Source organism: Puntigrus tetrazona, chromosome 7 (genome assembly GCF_018831695.1).
Source record: "Puntigrus tetrazona isolate hp1 chromosome 7, ASM1883169v1, whole genome shotgun sequence".
Classification (NCBI taxonomy): Eukaryota; Metazoa; Chordata; class Actinopteri; order Cypriniformes; family Cyprinidae; genus Puntigrus; species Puntigrus tetrazona.
The window spans coordinates 23,897,577-23,920,904 of NC_056705.1; the positions used below are offsets into that span (position 1 = coordinate 23,897,577).

The window sequence follows — 23,328 nt, forward strand, 5'->3', positions numbered from 1 at the left end:
TTAATTTTTTTTATTATTTGATTAATAAAACATTTTTTACTTTTAATATGTTTTTTTGTTTGCAATTAACATTTTAATTAATTACTTAATTCTACAAAATTCTATAGTATGGCCAACAATGATTCCAAGATAAAAACATAAATGATTAATTGAGAGATCTTTGTTCACATATTCTTCTAGTCATCTCTTAAAATAAATAAGATAATCTTCAAACCTCCATGGCTCATTTCCACCAGACTAACAAAAACAAAAATAAAGCACAAGAGTTATTTTACCTCAAGTGTATTTATTTAGAAGAAAATAAGCTGAAGAAAAAGCAAGAAAATTTAATCGCCTGCTTTAGTCTTTCATCTCTTAAAATAAATAAGATAAATGGCTTCTCCACAGCTGTGTCATCATCGGATCCAGATCCTGACAGATCCATTTCCACCAGACTAACTTGTAAAAACTTTAGTCAAATAAATGATCTAAAAACTGTGGTAAGTATCAAATTAAAATATATAGTTTGCAATCACTTATAAAAAAAATATATATATATATATATATATATATATATATATATATATATATATATATATATATATATATATATATATATATATATATTTTTAGGTAGTATTGCCTGCATTATATTAGAGTCTGTGAAGAATTCAAAATTGTATTCTGTCTTTAAGTGCAGAATCTGTCTAATTCTGACTGAAAATTGATATATATATCAGATATATATATATATATTGCAAGAGCAAGAATAAAAATGCAGAATGCATTCATTCAGTTACTTTATTAAGCAATCAGATTACAAAAAACAAAACTTTAAAAATTATTTAGCATTTAATATCATAAATATCTAAAAATCAGTGAGCAAGCCATTTTGATTAGCAAAAAACAGGTTTACTTTTGCAATATATGTGTTAATTGAACTCATTAACATTCTCTAATCTCTGTCACAAAATAACTACACTGTATTACAGCTCAAGAGAAAAATAATTTTTGTATAATATTGCTGTGTAAGTGGACATCTTGCCCATGAATCATTCATATGACACACGGCTCCTTATACAAACATGAGAATTAAGAGGATTTTGACTAAATTAAATTAATACTAGAGACACCTGCTGCTCCAAAGTGTGAAAGCAATATTTAACCTGTATCTATTGAAATTGTATTTAATATAGTTGTGTAAATGAAGGTCAAAATGGATTATAAAGCATAAACCAAGGACAAATATGTTGAATGTTTTGGTTTTATAAGACATTATTTTTATCTGCAGATTTTAAAGTATTGTCAAAGTGCTCTCAGCTGTATATCACCTTGGGGCTCGTACAGTTTTCATCTCACTGAGTCCCACACATATAGTCTACAAGCTTTGGCAAAGCCAGCGTAGACATTGCAGTGTGTTTGTATGTAAGGTTGTACATGGATGATAATGCAAATCACCCCCTCAGTCAAACACCCCGCACTTCTTTTACACAGTATAAGCTAAGAAATGAACTGTAAGGGAAACAGACTGGATGCTATAGAAAGACAGAGAAGAGATGCAGATGTGCAACCACAAGACTGGAGACAGTTGTACATCTGCATTTTTACCTGCCTGAACAGGGGGTCTTATCAGATTTAGCAAAAAAAACCCAAAAAACTAAATGGTTGCACTTTATTTCACAGTGTCCTTGTTACACTGTAATTGCACTGAGTATTATTAATTAATGACATGCACTTATTACGAGGTTAGCGTTTTGGGTAAACTGTAAGTACAGGCTGTTCCATAACTTAGTTACACGGTAAGTACATTTTGTTTCATGTACATGTCAAGCACAAAGGCAACTACTTAATTAGGCAATTACTCTGTATTATGACACCATAAAATAAAGTGTTACCATGTTTTGTTTAGGATTATTGCATGTAATTATGCACTTTATTACTAAAGTAAGTACATGCAATGTGTAACAAGGACAAAATAAAGAAAAATCGGAGAATCTTCAAAATGCGTCCCTGAAGTGTAGCTGTGCTAGAAATACACAAAATGTGAGCCGGAACATTTCTCAACCACTCAAAGCGCACGGCTTGATTTTACTGTTCACTAGAACTGTTAAATGAGAAAAAAAAACTCATTGTGAAACATGAACATGCTCGTGTTTTTGCACGTAGGCTGCGTGTGAGAAACTATTTTAACATGCCCTAATGCGAGCTCATCTTGCGCTATCATTTTTGTGGTGTCTTCCAGCAGCACCCTTTGTTGTTCCAAATGGATGTGTATTCACATGGATGCATTATTGACAGATCACACTGTTTAGTTTAAAATGTTTTTTATGTGTCTACATTCATTATTTTGGTATGAATACTGCATGTCGCGATTTGGCGTGGGATTGAATTCTGAAAACAGTTTTCTGCATACTTCTCTGATCTTCTCTACTGTTCTACACCAACGTAATTGAATCTATTTATTCCAATAAATCATTATTGCCTTTACAGATTTGCTGATGCTGGGAAATCTGAGAGGTACATTACGAGATGTAAGACCAGGGAACACTTAAACGATTGCTTTTGAGAACATTGTCAACACTCCTAGATGACGGTACAATGGAATGCAATTCACATCAACAGCTGAAGAACTGGGGTCCATTGTCCAATTTAAAATTCCTTCAGTCATGCACTTCGGGGAAACAGAGGAGAGTAATCAATCCATGGTGGAAAAGTTTGTCTGTTTTGCTCATGGGTTTTTATATATCATGAGTCTGTTTGTCAATTTTGGATTTCAAATGCTCCTTGTAAGCCAAAATGTCCCCTTTCCATTTGGTGATGGTCTGCTTCTCACACACCCAAATTTCCTGAGCCACCTAGAAAGAGATGGAGAAGTCCAGATCACATACATCTAGTCAGAACAAACAAGACTATAAGAACTGACATATTTCCTAGCATTGAAGATATACCTGCTGAATAAGTCTGAAGTCGTGGCTGACCAGCATCATTCCTCCCTCAAACTCATTGATGGCTTCAGCCAGAGCATCAATTGTCTCAATGTCTAAGTGATTAGTTGGCTCATCCAGAAACAGCATGTGCGGGTTCTGCCATGCAAGCCAGGCGAAACACACCCGGCACTTCTGGCCATCTGACAAGTTCCTGATGGGACTGACCTGGTAAAAGGGGAATATGGCAGTTAAAACAGAAAGCAACCCAAGCAAGTAGAGTAGTACGGTAGATTAATAGAGGACTCATGTTAACACCCTTACACATAAAATACAGCCGCACACATACCTGCTGCTTCCCTGTCAGGCCGTATCGTCCAATGATCTTCCTCATCTCCTCTTTCTCTTTGATCTCTGGGAAGCATTTCATCATGTACTCCAGAGGAGACAGGTCAAGCTCCAGCTGCTCAGTCAGATGCTGCAGGACAAACAATGCCAGAGCAATTACAAACAAATAAAATACAATAACTTGAATGAACATACTACATAACATGACTGTTGTGAAAACATAGAATAACAAAAGTAGCAAGACAGCTAATCATCAGGACCGCATTTCTATGAAGACAATACCTGGTGATATCTGCCAATCTTGACATGCGAGTGCTTTCTTATCATTCCGTCTGTGGGGAGAAGCTATGAGAGACAAAAACACAGGCCAATGGCTTTAAACCGAATAATTTTTCAATACTTTAAAAGAAATGAACTGTCCCATCACATTAGCCTATTTTTCATAACTGACCTCTCCCATCAGTAGCTTGAGAAGTGTGGACTTGCCTGCCCCATTGGGACCCACGAGTGCAACTCTTGTGTCCAGGTCAATTCCAAACTCTAAATTCTTATAAATAAAATGCTGTAATAAAAAAATACATAGGTAAATAAAATAACGAAGAAAAACAAATTTATTAAAATGATGATTTATTAAATTTGCTTTTACAACCACTCTAAAATCTTGTTCACACCAAGAACAATAACTATAAAGACAACTATACTGGTGTCCACACTGATAGAAAATAACATTCTGTTCATTATAAATGTTGTATATTCTATTTATTAAAAGTATCCCTATAGTTTTGTTGCCTACTGCTTTAAATGCTTGATCTCTGTAAAGTCAAGTGGATTCTAATTGCCTGTCAGTGTTTTTCATTTTTAGCTGAAAAAAAACTGAAAATTATACAAAATGATATGAATCCTATTATTACTATTATTATAGTATTGTTATAGCTGTTGTTATTATATTATACATGGTCTTGACTAAATTTGTACAATTAAACTGATTATTAAAACGTTCTCATTATAGTTATCACCCTTTGAGAGAAATGTCTTGATGCTACTGTAAATCAGTTTTGTGTAAATGTGATATCTGTAGCGATGGGCTGTTTGAAAAGGCTTGTGGACTCACTGTGTCAGTGGAGTATCTGAAGCTGACGTTCTGCACCATGATGACAGGAGGAGGGATCTTCCCACAAGGAGGAAAATAAAACGACAAAGTCTGGAGGAGAAATGTGTGGTTAAAAATCTCTGACAATGGTTATATCTTTAACACCTACAGCCTAATGGATATAGTCCACACTAAAATAAAAACTGTGTTATTAATTACGGAACACAACTTAGGATATTTTTAATGAAATTCGAGAGATTTCCCAGAGAAAGAAAGGATACTAAAACAAACTTTATTTTAGTGCACTTGCATAACATACTTAAAGTGATCTTTTCTTCACGAACAGATTTTGAACTGAATAAACAAAAATACGTTACTCAGTACTTTTTAAGATAATATTAAAAACATCAACTGGTGTTTTGAGACACCTTGAAGAACTAAAATGAGCTTTTAACATAATTTATCTGCATTAAAAAATGTATTTAGTTAAAACTTGTAGTACACTTGAACATTTTACCAACCCATATTTTTCATCCATTTTTATACTCATCATACATACAAGTTTTTTTTATACATTAAATAACTCATTTCAAATGAATTGTAACTGTTAACATTCCCTTTATGTGATACTTCATGCTAAAAGAATACTTAAGTGTTAAATTGTGAATTTTGGTACTCATTTAATGTTTGCTACCCAACAATTTTATTTAGTTCAGAACAAATGATAAGAATGTACTACAGATGTGTACAAATGTACTTCCTTCTATTAAATTATTTTTTGCTCATTTAAGTATACCCTTTTGTTTTGCCTAGGTTCTGACAACAATGCAATGAAGCGGTCCAGTAACGTAGTAAGGACTTTGTAAAAATAGTCCATGTGACATCAGTCGTTCAACCATACTGTATGAAGCAAAAATATTTTTTGTGCAAAGAAAACAAAAATAAAGACTTTATTCAACAATTTTCTTCTCTCTCATGTCAGTCCCTGAAGGTATTATGGGTTTGGAATGACATGACCATTCTGTCATTAATAGGGTGAGTACTTAATGACAGAATTTAAACTTTTTTGGTATGATCTTTCTTTTAAAGATGTACTTTAAACTACACTACAGGCGCTTTAGACCAATTTATCCCTAATTTTCTCCTTGTGTACATGTTTAATGATTCTTCTTATGTGTGTGCTGCAACCAGATTTCGTAATCACGTAGGATATAGTCTTTTATAGTCTGAGCCCGGCTTTAGCAAAACCAGCAACTTCCTGTTGAAGAAATTACAGACAACCACTGTAAAAGAAATATCTTAGATTAGCGCTACATTACTGGTCAAAAGTGAAACCAACCCTGTGTCTATCTGTTTTTTGGTTTCCATGGTTCTCACGACTCACCTCTTTTGACATGACATTGGTCGAATTGAACAAAGTGAGTTAGTAATTCTCAACTGATGTTTCATGAAGATAACTAGTCTTGGGTAAAAGAAAATGAGCTACAGAGTGTATGTTAATGAGTATCTGGTTGTGTGACAAACCTTGTCGTTCACCACACGAGCTGTTAGGCCGGAAGCCACCATTTTTTGAAGTGTTTTTTCTTTACTCTGAGCCTGGCGAGCTAGCTTTGCAGAGCCGTGTCCAAAACGGGCAATATAGTTCTACAGGAGACAGAGGGAATAATTATGACATTATTTTTGCAATTGCATACATATGAGAGCATTAAGGCCTTACTTTCATATGCGCTATCTGGTCCTGCTCCCAGTTGTACCGCTTCATCTGGTTTTCCTCCAGCTCCTCCCTGGTCTTCACATACTGATCGTAGTTACCCTAAAAAACAAATTTTCAAATATTACACTGTTACCACTCTTATACCTTTGTACCTCTTTACTTTTAATATATGTGTGTGCTAATAAACCAGACTCAAACCAGATTAGCAAGAGTTCATAATTAGCAACAGTGAAAAAAGCATCGCATTTCAGGCTTTTTAAGTCTAGACGGGGAAGAGCACATGAGGAGCACCTCAGGAGCACCACTCCTATTAAAAGATAGTTTCTATGAGTTGGATGCAGTTATATGACACATCATACATATCACTCATGTTGCTTCAAACCTGTATGACTTTTGGAAGAAGATATTTCTATTTCCACTGTATCAAAAAAACAAAACAAAAAAAGATTTAAAGATCATACAGGTTTGGAGCAAAATGGGAAAGAACAATGGGTTTATTTTGGGCTGAAGTATCCCTCACTGCACAGATTCTCTGCTTATTAAATTGTAGGTAAAAAGGGAACATTGTGTTACAGCACTCACAGTGTAGTACTTGAGCTTCCTCTGGTGGAGATGAATGATGTTTGTGCAGACACCGTTGAGAAAGTCTTGAGAATGTGAGATGAGTACAAGAATTCGCTTAAAACTGAAAAAATAAAATAAAATAAAATCAGTTAAATATGCTGTAAGAATTGTACTGACAATTTCTTTGTTTAAAAAAATATATTGTTTGTCAACTTAAACTACAGTTCCTACACATTTGTGTTACACGAAACTCTGACATCTCGTTTTGTTTCCGTGCATGGCAGTTTCCATCTCATTTGATTACTGGGGCTAGAAAAAGCTAGAAAATCTAATACACCGAAGACAGTGCTCACGACTTAAGTTCTTCTTCCAGCCACACACAGGCGTCCAAATCCAGGTGGTTAGTAGGTTCATCTAACAACAGCATGAAAGGCTTTATGAAAAGAGCTCTGAAAGAGGGAAATTAGAAGTAAATACAATATAAAAGTAATACAAATAAAAGTATTTGTATTAAAATGATAGATTATAACTTTTGGTCTTATTTGGATTTTGGTCTATTCATTATGTGAGGATAACCAATAAAATCCATGAAATTAGTATTATAGCACGTATAGAAAAGGAACTATAAAAATGTTTAACAAAACTAACAACAAACTGCATTATACAGCAAGACTTTTTTTTTTACATTTTTAAATACTATTTCTACAAGTAAAAAATACATATTTTGTACTGACACAGAATAAACATTTAAATGTCATTTTCAAACCTGGCGAGGGACACACGCATCCTCCAGCCTCCACTGAAATCTTTCAGTTTTTTTTGCTGCATATCAGGAGTGAAACCCAGTCCAAAGAGGATTCGTGAGGCTCGAACTTCAGCTTTGTCTGCATCCAACTCTTCCAAACGCTCATAAATCTCCATCAGCTTCTCGCACTCTGCTGCAGTTAAGAGAAAATGGGACACGTTGGACTTGAAGTGCTGTGCTACTTGTTAAATCACATCTACATTTGATTAATAGCATCAACAGCACATTAATAGCATTTTATAGTATGTGTGTAATCAATAATAGGAGATGGATTGCCAGGTTTGTTAACTTGGAGATTAGTATAGAAACCCGATGCATGTGTGTATGTGTGTGTATGTAACTCACAGTCCTCATGAGCCAATCGCTCAGCCTCCTTCTCTAGTTTTATCCTCTCTTCATCAACTTCCATCACACACTGCAGCGCGGTCTTCTCACTAGGGGCCATCTCTCGTGTCAGGTGGTAGATGTCTATGTGCTCTGGGATGGGAACTTCTCGATGCCCAATGGCAGACAGGAGCATCGACTTGCCTGTAAAGAACGATCTGTCACTTCTCTTTAACCTTTTTTTAAACGACAAACGAACTATAAAGAAAAAGACCAAATGTTTTTACTTGGCTAATTTTCTTTTGTGTGCATAATATAAACACATTTTACTGATATTAGCTGCAACAAAATGCAAACAATTGGAAGAGAGGCAAAATAAAAATGTTTTAAAAAGCACCAACAAAGTCAAGCCAGTTTGTCTTCATGCACACAGGCTTGGCTTATGATTTCGTGCCAAATTTCATGTAAGAATTGTCAAAGCATTCAAAAATAAAATTTCTCAGAATTGCACATAATTTAGGTCTTTCAGCATCTACCGTACTGCACAAACAATCATTTTACACAGTCTGTTGCTGTATCAAGAAATACAACGTAGTGTGAATTTTCTAAAAGTAGAAATATATGCGACAACTGCAAATGAATGCATGTCGTGCTTTTAGTCAGTGCTTCTATTGAATGATTTAATTTGACACCATTTTTATGAAAGATTTGTAATGGACCATAAAACACAGAATTCAGAACAAAAACAGCCTGGTCACAAACTTTTTTCAAAATTTCTTCTTTTTTTCTGTTAGGCAGAACGAACTACTTGAGGGTGAGTAAATGATGACAGAATTTTCATTTTTGGGTGAACTATTTCTTTAACTTTAAAAGTAGCTCTTTGGAGTTTAATTATGAGCCAGCTACTATCTGCTACTGCTTATTCATTCTCAAGTTCTAACAAACCTGATAATAGTAAGTGAATAGTATCCTCAGTTCAAAAAATGATTTTATTTGTCCAAAATATTTTTACGTGGATTAACAAGCTATTGTCAATACACACGCTAATAATGAACTTTTGGACTTTTAGTCTATGTGCAAATCTTTATGAAGCTATGAAAAGCAATGGATGTGTCAGTCCCAATGCCACTTAATCTCAATACCTGTGCCATTGAGGCCAATAAGACCGTAGCGCCGGCCGGAGTTGAGCTCCAGGCTTGTGTCGCACAGTAACTCCTGACCATGAAAGGTGAGTGACAGACTGCTGATGTGAACATCGGTGCTGTTGGGGTGGGAGGCCAAGACACCCGTCACCGCCCGCGCCTCCATCTTACGCATCTCGAACTCATCCAGCTCCTTAGACAGAGCAGCAACATCTAAAGTGAAACATGACAGAGGTTAAATAGAAAGGTCAATTATGTGTCGTAGCCAAATCTACAGGTTTGTTTGCATCCAAATGTGCCAGGACTGTCAAAATGTCAAATGAATAAAACACCTTCTTCCCTCCTCTAACTTTAGGTACCATTTTAATAAACGCACCCCCATTTGTTTCTCCATTAGTTGCTGCGCCATCTTGAAGCTCTTCTTCTCCGTTCGCGACGTCATGCTTTTTCACACGCTGGCGAGCTTTGGCGGCCTCTTTCTTCTTCGCAGCCTTCTTCTTAGCAAGATCTGACGGCATGGCTGTGCAGTACAGCGATCTGTTAGGCCACAGATAACATGATAATATTTCCATACTCTTGTGAGTTCATGAATTACTGTTTCACTACACACAGATGAACGTGTCATTGAGCGGGCCAAAGGTTTATTGAACCTAAAACCACAGCAAAGATCCTTAAGAGCAATGGTTTGTGAAATGACATGATGGCATTTTTCATAGTAAACCGCTTATATGATTCTTCCATTACTCTATTGTCTGCTGTTTTGGAATGCATTGTATACCCACATACAGTTCTCAACTTTGACCCTTATTAGTTAACATCGACCTTTGAGTGTCTTTTGAGAGGCTGAAGTGATGTTAACCCGTAGCAGTGTGTGAAAATGAGTCATGTACAGGTGAAGAGTGTCACTGCAGCTTAACTTCAACATGTCACACCGTTATTCATCCAAGACAGGCTAAGCTAACTACTAAAAGAACAAAGTGTACCAGCGACGCTTAAGTAGACAGCTCGACGTCGTCTATGCATTACGTAATGGCATAAAATAAACAACCCTCACAGTTTTAATAACCCAAATCAAACTCGTATGTCTCGGAACACCGGCATACGGCCTTGCTAGCTAACTATAGCGCTTTCCTCACATCTCTATTTTGGAGTTTAAGAGTTTACAGTTTTTGCATATGCATTAAAAAAAATGCATTTACACTCGTCTAACGCTTAACCTGTATCGGGGCTACGCCTGCCATCGGTGACAGATCGAAGTGACAGCACGAAGCGAACAGGGCCCTGCGTTCAGCTCAGATGCAAACTCGGATATTACCTCACTTACGGTATATTTATGTCTCACGTGCAGTGTAAACGTAACGGGAGCTTCGAGGAAACTCTGACAAGCTGAGACAGAGCAATATAGGTGCAGAACAGACGTACCTTTCCGAGAGGATCAGACACGCGCCAGGCGGCGGCGGCGGCGGCTCGCGCACACTCAGCGCGCGCCGCTGCCCGTATTTGGTGAAGAGCAGATCACCGCCTGCCGGTCAGACGAGCCCAGCTCCACATGCTGACCAACGGTGTCACTGCGTAGTAATAAAACTGCTTATCGGGAAAAGATACGGATTTTCCTAGGAGGTCGTGGCAGGGGTAGAACCGAAGGCACTAGACTTAACATGACAACAGTAGTCGTGTAGTACCAAACATTGCAATAGTATACAACTATAATAATAAAGGGTTTCATGTGCATGCAAGCATATAGAAGAATAGTTGAAGTGATCCCAAAATAGTTAGACTTATATAAACCCAAAAATTAGATGCAAACGAAAATGAGTCTCATTTAGCATTCAGTTATCATATGAGTAAATGATAAACGAATTAAAACCTTTATTTACTCTTTTAGTAGGTTTTTAAAAATCGATTTGATTCCATTTGAAACCACGTAGGCCTAGAAGCAGACGAAACCCCACTTTGTATTGTATGTTTTGCATTGCATCATGATTTCAGTCGTTTCTGCTTGTGTTTTACTGTAGCTTTGCGAAGAGGAAAGAGGTCTCATTATTACCCACACGAGTCTTTCATCCAAATCAATTTGCTGTAACACATTGCTAAGGCATATGAACTTATTTATAAAATAAACACAATCAATTTAACTATGCCAAACAGCTATAAGATTTGTGGCAACAGGAAATTGGTTTCAGTCAAGCTGACTGTCTACTCCTAAAACACATTACTATAAAAAATTACTATAAATGTAACACTTCATAAAAAGCATCTATTTTATTATTTCCTAATACAAACAATGCAACAAAATGCAATTCGTTATTTTATTTCCCCGACGAATGCTTTGAACAGAAACCTTTTGAGGTAATGCAGTTATTTTGTTGTCGTTAATTAATTTTGCTCACGGTTAGTTATGTCGCTATTGCTCGATATTGCTCCGAGGCGCGCATGCCCCGTCCCTTCGCCCGCCGGTGTCCGGGTCCGCTCGCTCCCGGCGGATGGTCGCGGGCTCGGTGTGAACGGACTCGGAGCGGGACTCGTGTCTACGTGGAACTCTAGTGCGCCCGCCGCTTGTTTCCTTGGGTCTGTTTTAACGCATTGAGTCGATCTTCCTCTTGAGCACATCCGTAGGTAGGCTCGATACGTGACCGACGATGCTGGAGGCGTCCACGGCGAAGCCAAGAAAGTCGTTTCGCGATTGTTTTTGTATTTTTCGCCCAGACGCGGGGATTCGTCTGAAGTGAGCGCGGCTCGGCGGATTAGTGTGTTTGTGTTTTTGGGGGAAATATCGCTGGTGGCTGCTAATGTTGCTCAGCTTCCCTGTGCGAGCGAAGCAGCTACGAGGCTACGGCGGAAGACTTTTTACTCAATTTAACTGATCACCAGTTGTCTTTCCGACCACGAAATGGCTTTTATACCCTGATTTTCTAAACTTTATCATTTTTTTTAGTCCTCGGCCAGAACGTTGCATGCTGGTTGGCTTCAAACGGTCTCGACTGGTTAGCGATCTGACCCTGTGTGCATCACCAGTGGAAGTGATCGCCCATCTAATAATCTACATTTATTTCTCAGATAACGTGTTCGTGCATGCAGCTCGCGCGTAGTGCGTGCCAGAGGATGTCTGGTTCGATCAAACTGGACTAATTTATGCGGAGGTCTCGGTTTTTGCATGTTTGGGTGTTAAATCAGACCCATATGTCCTGATGTTAGTCGTCTGACTGTGAGGAGGCAGGTCAAATTGGTCGCTGTCGCTCCTCCTTTTATTTTGGCCGTTCGCTGCTTACCCTGACGTCTTCGTCGTCCATTAATCTGATTGTAAAGACTTTATCAGATTGCATGCATGGTGTCAGGGATTTAAACATTCACCTTTACGGAAGCCCTGTCAGATGCCTCTAGCGTGATCATCTGTAAACAGGACTTTTGCCGTTACTCGAACTGCTCTCTAAGGAGACCTTTTGAGACTTCACATCCATTGACTTGCTCCACCATGCGCCTCTCTTCTTTCCTGGCTGTTTTCCGGCCTGCTCTGCCTCTCATCCTGGGCCTCTCTTTGGGCTGCAGCCTCAGCCTCCTGATGGTGTCCTGGACGCAGGGGGAGACTGACGAGGCTTGTGGAGATGAACTGGGCAATGGGAGACTCATGCATAGTGGTCATATCAGGGATGTCCAGGATGGTCAAGATGGGGATGGGAACGAGGACTTCCAGCCTCGCATTGTACCCTATCACAAGGACCCCAACAAACCACACAAGAAAGTCCTCCGGTGAGTCCCTGAATACCAATTTGGCTTTATTTTTTAATGCGAAAGGAACTAAACCTACTTCAAAAAGTGGTTGTTATATACACATTGGAAAAAAAATTGCACAAGATTTAAGAAAAGAAGGCCATGATAAAAAAGTTGCAATGAGCTGTATAGATTTAAAAGTATTTACAATAATATGAAATCAATTATGAACTTTGGTATTAGGAGGCAGTATACAAATGTTTCTTGTGAGTGGGGATTGTTTGACTTGGCAGTCAGTTGGCCTCAGCCGAGTATTTTTCACCTCGCCTCTGTGCTTTTCTTGCAGCTCAATTCTTCACCACTTTGTGAAGCCGCAGACATAGAATCTCTTATTATTCCTCTCATAAAAACACCCACGGCCGCAAATGCAGGGCAGCCGTCTACTGCTCCGAGAGAGGTTTAGAGGATGAACAGTTAAACTTGTGTTTGGAAATCTTAGTCTCACTTTTGAGACCAAAACATCAGTAACTGTTTGCGTTGCATGCGTCTTCTTGTAAATTACTTAACATTAAAATACTTTGACAGGGCTTATTTATTCATTTTAAGCTAAACAGCTAAAACAAATTTGAACCGGCACCAATTTAGATTACAAAACAAACTTTGCATAAAAAGAAGGGCATTATTAATAATGAAATATAATACATTACAAATGTTTTTGTAAATTGGTAATTGGACATGTAAACAAATATCATGTTGTGAGAAAAATATCATCTGATCTCCACGTGTCTTGACGTGTCTAGGCTGCCAGAGTCACTGAAGCTGTTTGCTTTAGAGATCATAGGAGTTGTCCCTCGTTTGTCTCCCTTAGCTTTGTAATTGGCTTAGATCTCTATCCCCTCATTCTCGGCCTAAACCAGTTAAAACCAGTGTTTTAATCAGTACTTTGAATCCACAAAGGGGTGTCTTTGTTTTCACAAAAAAAATATTTTAAGTAGAGCAGCAGCTCATAGCAAATTATCTTTGCCATCATAGGAATAAATGACTATTTAATTATAATAAAGCAATAAATTAAACATTTTAAGTTCAGTTCAAATAAGAAAAATTCATTTAAATTCTAATAACATTTCACATTTTTTGTTTTTGATTAAATAAATACACCCCCAACCCCCTTTAATGAAAATGGTTAAATACTGTTTGTTTGCCGCAGGACACGCTACATCCACACAGAGCTGGGCATCCGAGAGCGTCTTCTGGTGGGCATCCTGAGCTCACGTGCCACTCTCAACACACTGGGGGTGGCTGTCAATAAAACGGTAGCCCACCGTTTCCACCGTACCTTCTTCTTCACCGGCCTTCGAAGCGCGAAAGCACCGCATGGCATGGCCGTTGTTGCTCACGGGGATGACCGACCCGTCTGGCTGATGTATGAAACTATACGCCACCTCCACCAACACCACGGCAATGAGTATGACTGGTTTTACCTCGCACAAGACGATACATACACACAAGCTGAAAGGGTCATGGAGCTGGTTAATCATCTCAGCGCGGGACAGGATATGTACATGGGGCGGGCAGAGGAGTTTATCGGGGGTGAAGAACGTGCCCGGTATTGCCATGGAGGATATGGGTACCTGCTGTCACGGAGCCTGCTAGCTCGACTGCAGCCCCATCTGGACTCTTGTCGAAATGATATCCTCAGCGTCAGGCCAGACGAGTGGCTTGGCCGCTGCATCATCGATTACCTGGGCCTCAGCTGTGTGGAGAAGCATCAGGTGGGTTTTTTTAAAGCATGTAAATGAAAAGCTGAAATCTATTTATCAAAACTGTAGCGGTTTGAGCCGTTTGTAACCACAGTGTCGTTTGCTCATAATCATAAACTGAAATATTGCATTGTTTTTGGTTATTTCGTCAAAGCACAGAGAGAATCCATTTAATCCTGGTGTATGATCGGTGTTGTTGTGATCTTTTAAAATGATGTAGGAGATGACATACCGTTACTTTGAGCTGCAGAAGAACGTGGACCCTGAGCGCGAGGACAGTGCAAAGTTTAAGAACGCCTTCACTGTCCATCCCGTCTCTGAACCTGCCCTGATGTATCGCCTACACAAACGCTATAACCAGATTGAACTGGACTGGACCTATGCGCAAATACAGCAGTTACAGGTATGTTACTGCACTTCATATTAGAGGAAAATATTTTCCCACTCGTGAACCTAACTTATAGACAAGACACTGCATGTAACATTTTTTTCTAAAAGTATGGCAGAAATGTATTTGATTTCTTGCTGTTAATAGTAGTTTCAGATTTATGAAGTAGTAAAGATGCGTCTTATATAACCTTAATGTCAGGGTATCTAAAAATTAGATACCATTAGATTAATTAACTGGGAAAAGTATGGTGTATATATAAGTATGGAAACGTATATAATAAGATACAGCGTTTAGCTTGTTCACCTCTTGTGTCATGCCTAGAGGTTCATTGACATAAAGCATGTCTGCAAAATTATATGCAGTACCATCACCTTATTAAGATGTCAGTGCATCTTGAATTAGCTTTGCCTCGCTACACAAATATGCCTTCTGAACGTGGATCTGATGATATCTCAGTGAGCTACACCTCAGTCCAGCTGCAGTCTTAATCTGTTTGTTCTAGTAAATGTGACATGAGGTATAATCAGATATTTGTAGGATTAAGCACTCATCTTTCGTAAGCTAAGAAACAAAGGCATGCTGGACAAAGGCATATTACAATCACATTATATATGCATGTTAGTCTGAATAGCAAACATTGCGGATTTCAGTCAGACTAAAGCATTTACATTGTATTTTAAAAAGATGAATAATTTAGTCCAAATGAAATTTCACACATAGTGCTTCATTTCTGGACAAAGCATAGGTAATGGGGCGAGATGTTTGCAGCTGTGAGCCATCCATCACGCATAACATAACAGCAAGAAATTAACTAGAGCTACCTCAGATTTTCAACTTCATCTTGGATAGGATGACTTTGACTCAAGGAGAAAAATGTCTTTTCTGCATAATTAAAAAAAAAGTGGAGAGACAATTGACAGGCATACTGAGACTTTATATTAGGTGGCCTTAACTGTACAAAAATAATATATTGCATACACTGTTCCCGTACTGAGGTTGTAAGTTTAAGGGTGGGTTAAGGTGCAAGGGATGGGACAGCAGTGTAATTTTAAATGTAAACACATAAATTAAATAGAGATGTAATTACATGTGTAAGTACAATGTAACAACATGTATGTAAACAATAAATGTTTTTTATCAAATTATTAATTTAAATGTAACTAGATAACTAATATAAGAGAACTTGTTCTATTTCGCGGATATACATTTATCGCAGCTCCTTACAATTATGTGTTCTGTTGTTTTGGCCACAGAACCAGATCAGTAACATAAGTGAGCTCACTCCAGAGGGCAAAGGCGGAGCCACCTGGCCCATCGGAATCAACCCACCCTTCCGACCCAAAACCCGCTTTGAGGTGATCAACTGGGAATACTTCACAGAAGAGCACATTTATTCATGTGCCGACAGCTCCCCAAAGTGTGAGCTTCGAGGTGCGGACAGGGCAGATGTCAGTTCAGTCCTGGAGACGGCAGTGGGCCGTCTGAACGAGCGTTATCAGCCTCAGTTGCGCTTTCGTAAGCGGCGTCTGCTGAATGGGTATCGGCGCTTTGATCCCACACGAGGCATGGAGTACGTGCTGGATTTGGCCCTGGAAGCTTTTACGCAGAAAGGGCACAGTCAGGTCATCGCCAAACGGGTGAGTCTGCTGAAACCGCTCAGTGCTGTCGAGATCATCCCAATGCCATATGTGACAGAGGCGACACGGGTACAGGTGATCCTCCCCGTGACGGCACACGATCAAGACTTTGTGGGTAACTTCCTTGACATGTACGTCATGAATGCCCTGGATACCCATGACAATGCTCTTCTCACCTTCTTGTTTGTGTATGACCCCTTCGACGCACAAAGAGTCAGCCAGACGGACGTCTTTGCAGGTGTCAAAGCCATGATTGGTGAGGTTGAGAAACGTTACGGTGACGTAAAGATTCCTTGGATTAGTGTAAAGACTGAAGTTCCCTCGCAAGTCAAGCTGATGGACATCATCTCCAAGAAGCACCCAGTAGACACCCTGTTTTTCCTCGCCAGTGTTTGGACCGAGATCAACGCCGACTTCCTTAATCGCTGCCGTATGAATGCTATCAGCAATTGGCAGGTCTTCTTCCCGATCCACTTCCAAGAGTACAGTCCCGCTCTGGTCTACCGTGACCAACAGCCTTCCGCCGCTTCATCGTTTGCGTCCGAGTCATTGCGTGATGGCCATTTTGACCGTCACGTCTTTGAAGAAGCCTGCTTCTACAATGCAGATTATATGGCTGCCCGCACAAAAATGGCGGCTGATATTTTGGACAATGACGAGTTGCTTGAGAGCATGGACGTCTACGAGATCTTTGTCCGTTATTCGGGGCTGCACGTGTTTCGGGCTGTCGAGCCGGCGCTAGTTCAGAAGTATGTGCACAGAGAATGTAACCCACGCTTCAGCGAGGACATCTATCACCGCTGTGTGCTCAGTAACCTCGAGGGGCTGGCCTCTCGATCGCACCTAGCGATGGCTCTGTTTGAACAGGAGCAGGCTAACAGCACCTGACTTACTACTGCAACCCTTACGTCTTGATACTCATTTAGGTGGCCTTAAATGACCTACTGATATTGACCGAGTGAATTTCACCCTGATGCTGTGAACTCCTCTGCACAGATCATCCAGTCATCTCAGTTCAGCCAAACACGGTGAAGTCACCTTGCGAAAAAATCTGTACGTCTTACTTTCTTTTGCGGAACATAGAAGACATTTTGAAGAATGTTTTTAGTTTTGTTTCGTTTATGACTATATAATGAATGTCAAATTGACCAGTTCTCCTTGTTGTGTTCTGCAGAAGACAGAAATTCAGGTTTGAATTAACTAGAAGATAAATAATGACAGATTTTCCATTTTTTGGGTCGCTTTATGGATCTACATAAAATGGAGTTAACCTATGAATGTGTCTAATTTAACCAGAGAACAACATTCACAATATCTTAATTTTAAATAAAATTTGAGGAATGCATTTCTCCTCGTTTACATCAATACCGATAACTGAATGCAGGAACCTGAAGTTAGCAATGAAAACGCATAAGGACCGCATTCATCTTTTAATATATGAACATGTCAGATTTTAAGCGGTTAGTAGAGGTTCTAGTCTCAGCTACACAAGTAACTTGAGCCATCTTTCTTCCTCCAGATATATGATTGTATGACCTTTGAAAAGAATGTGCTGAAAATTTCAGGACTGAATAAAAAAACCTGATTATGTGAAACCTGATTATGAATCAATATGATGTCCTCACTATATATATATATATATATATATATATATATATATATATATATATATATATATATATATATATATATATATCACACACACAAACACACAGTATATACATCAAGTGTCTTGAACTACATAGGACTAAGCAACACTAATCGCTACTGTTTACAAAACCCACCTTTTTGCCAACTCATGTGGTTTCTGGTTTGACCAGTGATACTGAACACCATCAATTAGAAGTGACAGTCCATATTTAAGAAATATAGGCGTCTGCGAACCTGACATCAGAAGAGACCTTTAGAGATTGTTGTACAAAGAGTGCCTATACTCTTGAAAAACAGACTTGAGGAAATGAACACGTTTTATTTAACTAGCTTCGTCTGGTTCACCACAGTCTGCACATTTTGAGCCCCCTGCACTTTTTAAAGTGATTTTTAGCTAATGAGAGATGAAATTCAAAACACACTGTAATGTTCAGAGGGGCCTGAGACACGGATGTGAAATGGTGCTTTTCATCTTCTTCCACAGGGAGCATAGCTTAATTCAGTACATTATCCATCCCACTATATGTATGGAAGTCTTCTTCTCTGCTCCTTCATGTATTTGAGAGAACAGAGGGAAGCCCTGTGGATTTTTCCAGGTCTAGAGTAGAGAGGTGGTGAATGGTTCTTTCAAAGTGGAGGGTGTGGCCAGCCGCTGAATACAAACAGCACTTTCCTCACTGGCATAATGACCCATTTATCGTGTCAAGAGTTAAAAAAAGAAAACAAATACTGAATAAATCACTAATAATTAATACTGCTACATCACCACAAAAATAATGGTTTTCAGAGATGAGTCTTTTATTCCTAATTACCGCAATGGTATTATCAAACCATGTGACTTCACCTGATATAGTGATCACCCCCCTTGATTTTAAATAAATGCAGTGGATCTCAGACACACACAGACACAATCTAAGCAGACATGCACTTCTGTTTTTTTTTCCTTCAGTTTCAGTAATAATTTAGGTAATTTGATCGACTTTAATATACCTTACTGAGTCCCCCTTGTGGGTCTTGGTTGAGAACCACGGCACTAATTCTCATGACCGGAATAAACTCTCAACACACATTCAGTATGGTGTTTCATTCACAAACTTTGGCAAGCGCTTGTTTATTTACATCCTCACTATGCTACACATGTACGTCTGTAGTTTTGATCTCTCTAGCTGAACAGTGGAACAAGATGAGAAAGCAAACATATACAGACTGTGTGAGAGAGAAAACAATACATAGCGGATCATAAAACCTACTTGTTCAGATGTCTGCTGGCAGGACTTCTATGAACAAACCAAAGAAAAAAACAAGACACTACAACCAAAACCTAGTTATAATAAAGATTTGAGAGCCCAGGCGAACTCTAGTACTGAATACTTCAATACCTGTGTGGCATTTAATCAAAGCGAAACCAATAAGCGTGGTTTTAGCACCCGCGGTTGGATATTTTCCCTTACAGAAGCACTGGAGGGCAGCAAGATCCACACTATGACTAAAACGAGAGAGATGGTAACATTGAACCCTTAACCAAATGGTGGTCAAGTAAAGCACAGTTGGTGGCTTAGAGAATAGGTTACTTTACACATGAGAACAAACAACCTTGTTCAGTCGCTAACACAGCAACACAGGTAGATATAATACTTCAAGTTTATAATGTTTAAAATGGCTGACTATACATGTAGTACCCACAAGATTCGATGGGAGGTGCTGTCGTTGCCCAACAGGCTCTGTATAAATCATTGGTGTGCTTCTCTTATCCGTATTAAATTGCAAAGTCTTTTTAAAAGACAAAACAAAAAAATAACATGTGACCTAAAATGGCCCCTGCTGTACATGTTGGTACTGTACGCAGAGGCTGTGGCCCAGACACAGAGGGTCACTAACTAAAGAAACTCAGTGCTCTTCTGATCAGGTCCCAAGCAGTCAGAAGGTTTCTCATGTCCTTGTATTAAAGTATAAAAAGTGTGTCCATGCAGCATGCATAGGTCTGAAAAAATACTCTGAGTGACAACACGCAGGTCACCAGAACTCCTCTTTCCTCACGAGAAGATGTGTGAGGATCACAGGCAAACTGCAAGAACATAATAACTGACCTGGACAAACTATCCTTCACTCGACAGTAAAGAAACGGCAGAGGGTTCACGATCAAAACCCAGAGCCAGTGAGAAGTCATGTGACATTTATTCCCGAGTTCATACTTCATTTCTCTACTTTTTTGTTTAGGTGACGTATAATTAGCAAGAAAGTGTTTAGAGCGCTCAGGTATGATTCATGATTTAGTGCAAAGACTCTATGAGTCAAAGTAATTTTTAAAAGCAGTTTTCACAGCTATGGAGAAATGGGAATTTAAAATGTGTACTTCTAAAAATTCATCCTTCATCTTTTAAAAAGTCCTTCATCTAGTCAAAGTCTGTACACTATCTTTTTAAAAGTAAATTACACCTTTGGTAAAACATCGAACAACACTAATGCTATAAAATCCTTCGACATTGGTGAGAAACACAAATGCCCACAGTATGTTATTTTAAACAACACTATTGAAATGGATAAAAAATAATGCTGGATTTAAAGGAACTTCTCCAAGAAGACGGTAATGCCATGTGCACAAAAAAGGTTTAGGTGAATATTCACTTTTATCTAGCTGACTGATGATCTAGTCTGACGTCACCACATCTGGGTCCAAACACTTCCTCAGATCGCAAAAAAGACAACAAGTGGAGCTAATATACACTTGTTGTGTGCTATACTACTACTAAAAAATTGTGATCCTAACCTTTAAGTTCATACTGAAATCTCAGTTGGCTAGACAGTGATTCATCTTTTATGACTAAAATTTTGGTGTTTGCCCAGATTGTAGTGTACACTAGAAGTTTAAAGGTGTCCCATTAATGTGCAGTGCTCATAAACGGCAGCTGAGATTGTATTCCCATTTGAAACAGAGGCTTGGACCCAGACACAGTATTTGATACGCCACAACTTAAGCAGATTTGATTTCTGAATAACTTGTGTCAGCATGCTGGTATGGCCCGTTTTCTTTGTATATGTGAAAACTTCTCAGAAAGCATCTGTGACCTATCAAGTTCCTTCAAAGTGAACTAATGACTACGTCAGTACTCTCCTACAAATGCAAAACGCAGCAACTACACAGAATTAAATAAAAAAGTGTGACGATCAAAACGTTAAAAAAAAAAAAGGGAAACTTTAAAGTCATTCTCGCTTGAGTGGGGGTGTAGTTACCGTTTTGTCTTTATATGTCAGAATAGCTATTAAATACTTGATTAAAACAATGTCCCTCAATCATTGTTTATGTACACTATTTACTATTAAAAACGCAGCTAAATGTCATTATTGTGGCAGGGACAGACAGCAGAGAGGGACATACCCTACAAGCCACCTGCTCAGTTAATACTGAACGATTCTCCTTTTTTAAGCTGCCTCCCTCAAAGTACTTCATAAATACACTTCTGGATAAAAGTGTTAATAATGGAGCCAAATATTGTCGCTCCACTGATTCCCAACACTGACAGACATACAAAATGACCTTTTTGATCAACACCCAAGAACAAAATTGGTGTGAACAAAAGTGTGAACTAGATTAGAGACATCATCAATACCTGAGTCCAAACACACGTTAATCACAGGGAAAATGTGTGTGAATGACAGGAATTGATGACTGACAGGAAGGAAGGCTGAATCGCAACTGAATCAACGTTGGATCAACAGTCGAGGAGACTGAGCCGGCTCTGAAGTCATCAAGTTCAAAATGCTGGTGGATGTCATCGGCATTAAAAACCAGAAATCCAAATAGTGCATTGTGAGATGATTTCATCCAGGAATGGAAGACACAGCACCGTGATTGGCTGAAATGCACATAATTTACAATGGGGCGGCTGGAGTAACAGGGTGTGATTGGTCCAGTGTGGTGGATCGTAGGTCACAGTGACAACAATGACGACTGGACGCGCACACAAACCCCCATACACTGCGGAAAATAATGCAGTGTTGTCACAAATGAGCCATGTTTACTGAACGTGGTCGGTTTGGGTTCTAGGTGTTCCTCAAGGCCAAGGCCTGCTCCAGCTCCTGCCTCCTCTGCTGAATCTTTGGAAGCAGAAAGACAGAAAGACTCAAGCTGTTATAACATCCTGCTTTACAGTGAATCAGGAGGAGGTTCCCAATCGTCATCGTATATTGTGATATTCTTACCTTGCAGTAGAAGTAACGGCTGACAGCCTCCTGAGACCAAGGCTCATGATAAAACTCTGCTCTCCTCTCTTCCTCTGGGTTCCCAACAACATCTGTCATCAGCTACAAACAATCAAAACGTGTAACCGGTTAGAAATGCAGGACAAACATGATGCAGGCGTCATGCAAACATGAAGCGTGTAAGGGGCTACTTGCAGAGAAAGAAGTCTTTAAAGGAAGTCTCTTAGGCTCTTTATCAAACATACAGTAAAATTATTCATGATAACAAATATTATTATGAAAATATACAATTAAAAAAACATTTTAGTTGTTTTCTATTTTTATACATTTTAAAATGTTATTTATTCCTGTGATGTAGAGATGAATTTGCAGTCTCTTATGCACACCAAGGCTGCATCTATTTCATAAAAACGACTTAAAACATTATTAACCTTTAATATAAAAAAAAATATTATTACAATTTAAAAGAACTGCTTTCCATTTCAATATTTGAATTTATTAATTGATTTATTATTCAGGATTCTCTATTACGTGTGTAATAACAGTATCATTAACAAGAGCAACAGAACAGATTAGCAAACTTAATTTCCAAACAGGTTTACCAAACACTCCTACTGCCCCTTCAGGTGGCCCCGCCCCAAACCCATGCCATTGGTTGAGCCAGAAGCTGACATATCGGACCACTCAAACAATCCGAGCAATGTTTTGAACCCGGCACGGAGCCACTGTGTTTACACATTTCGGGACTTGAGCCTACAGCTGTATTATATGTATTTGTTTCTGCACATTAAACTGAAATACTTAATGCTGTAAATAATAAGTACCGTAACAAAAAACACATTTTATATTCTAAAATATACATGTTTCATGTATGCATATACAAGAGTCATGTGTAGAAGAATAAAAGTAGTTGCAGACCTTCAGATCTCTGCTCTGGGATTTGAGCCAGTCCTGGATATAGCCTTTGGGATCCCTGGAGAAGCTGAGCATGAAATCTCTCTGGATCTTCAGCTGATTGATGGACTCAATAGTCTCGTGGATCTGCAAAGCATTTAGAGCCAAATTGAAAAATCAAGGGGTATTCACCGGCAC

General features: G+C 38.8%; 3 protein-coding genes across 6 annotated transcripts in view; 1 reads left to right on the plus strand and 2 right to left on the minus strand.

Annotated features, from left to right (window-relative positions):
* Positions 1–1,229: 1,229 nt before the first annotated feature.
* On the minus strand, positions 1,230–10,456 carry abcf2b (ATP-binding cassette, sub-family F (GCN20), member 2b). 2 transcript variants are annotated; one of them, XM_043245671.1, is made up of 15 exons: positions 10,313–10,456; positions 9,267–9,427; positions 8,891–9,103; positions 7,770–7,952; positions 7,386–7,557; positions 6,973–7,068; positions 6,638–6,740; positions 6,059–6,154; positions 5,866–5,985; positions 4,363–4,452; positions 3,703–3,813; positions 3,534–3,596; positions 3,253–3,381; positions 2,928–3,131; positions 1,230–2,834 (listed from the first exon to the last, which is right to left on the minus strand). In XM_043245671.1, exons 2-15 carry the CDS (start codon positions 9,406–9,408, stop codon positions 2,718–2,720), a joined length of 1,839 nt encoding a protein of 612 aa, XP_043101606.1. In that variant the 5' UTR covers positions 9,409–9,427; positions 10,313–10,456; the 3' UTR covers positions 1,230–2,717. The 2 variants fall into 2 exon arrangements, with proteins under 2 accessions (XP_043101606.1, XP_043101607.1); XM_043245672.1 differs by having other exon boundaries at positions 9,267–9,410; positions 10,313–10,430.
* A 603-nt stretch (positions 10,457–11,059) lies between these two features.
* chpf2 (chondroitin polymerizing factor 2) lies at positions 11,060–17,981 on the plus strand. Its single transcript, XM_043245670.1, has 4 exons — positions 11,060–12,637; positions 13,806–14,370; positions 14,579–14,761; positions 16,003–17,981. Exons 1-4 carry the CDS (start codon positions 12,363–12,365, stop codon positions 17,272–17,274), a joined length of 2,295 nt encoding a protein of 764 aa, XP_043101605.1. The 5' UTR covers positions 11,060–12,362; the 3' UTR covers positions 17,275–17,981.
* Positions 17,982–18,813: 832 nt separating this feature from the next.
* The window catches only part of smarcd3b (SWI/SNF related, matrix associated, actin dependent regulator of chromatin, subfamily d, member 3b), a 30,183-nt gene continuing 25,668 nt past the window's right edge, over positions 18,814–23,328 (minus strand). For all 3 annotated transcript variants that reach the window (XM_043245675.1, XM_043245673.1, XM_043245676.1), the window contains 3 exons: positions 23,155–23,277; positions 22,237–22,338; positions 18,814–22,131 (listed from right to left, as the gene is read on the minus strand). In XM_043245675.1, coding sequence (XP_043101610.1) covers positions 22,078–22,131; positions 22,237–22,338; positions 23,155–23,277 — 279 coding nt within the window. In that variant the 3' untranslated portion in view covers positions 18,814–22,077. The remainder of the gene's footprint in view (positions 22,132–22,236; positions 22,339–23,154; positions 23,278–23,328) is intronic.

Bases quoted from the DNA above. Each gene is read 5' to 3' on its own strand.
- chpf2 (XM_043245670.1), top strand. From the start codon at position 12,363: ATGCGCCTCTCTTCTTTCCTGGCTGTTTTCCGGCCTGCTCTGCCTCTC. The intron at 14,371-14,578 runs GTGGGTTTTTTT...AAAATGATGTAG, and splicing joins GCTGTGTGGAGAAGCATCAG to GAGATGACATACCGTTACTT. The intron at 14,762-16,002 runs GTATGTTACTGC...TTTTGGCCACAG, and splicing joins CGCAAATACAGCAGTTACAG to AACCAGATCAGTAACATAAG.
- abcf2b (XM_043245671.1), bottom strand. From the start codon at position 9,408: ATGCCGTCAGATCTTGCTAAGAAGAAGGCTGCGAAGAAGAAAGAGGCC. The intron at 3,814-4,362 runs GTGAGTCCACAA...TTTTTATTACAG, and splicing joins TCAGATACTCCACTGACACA to CATTTTATTTATAAGAATTT. The intron at 3,597-3,702 runs GTCAGTTATGAA...TGTCTCTCATAG, and splicing joins TCAAGCTACTGATGGGAGAG to CTTCTCCCCACAGACGGAAT.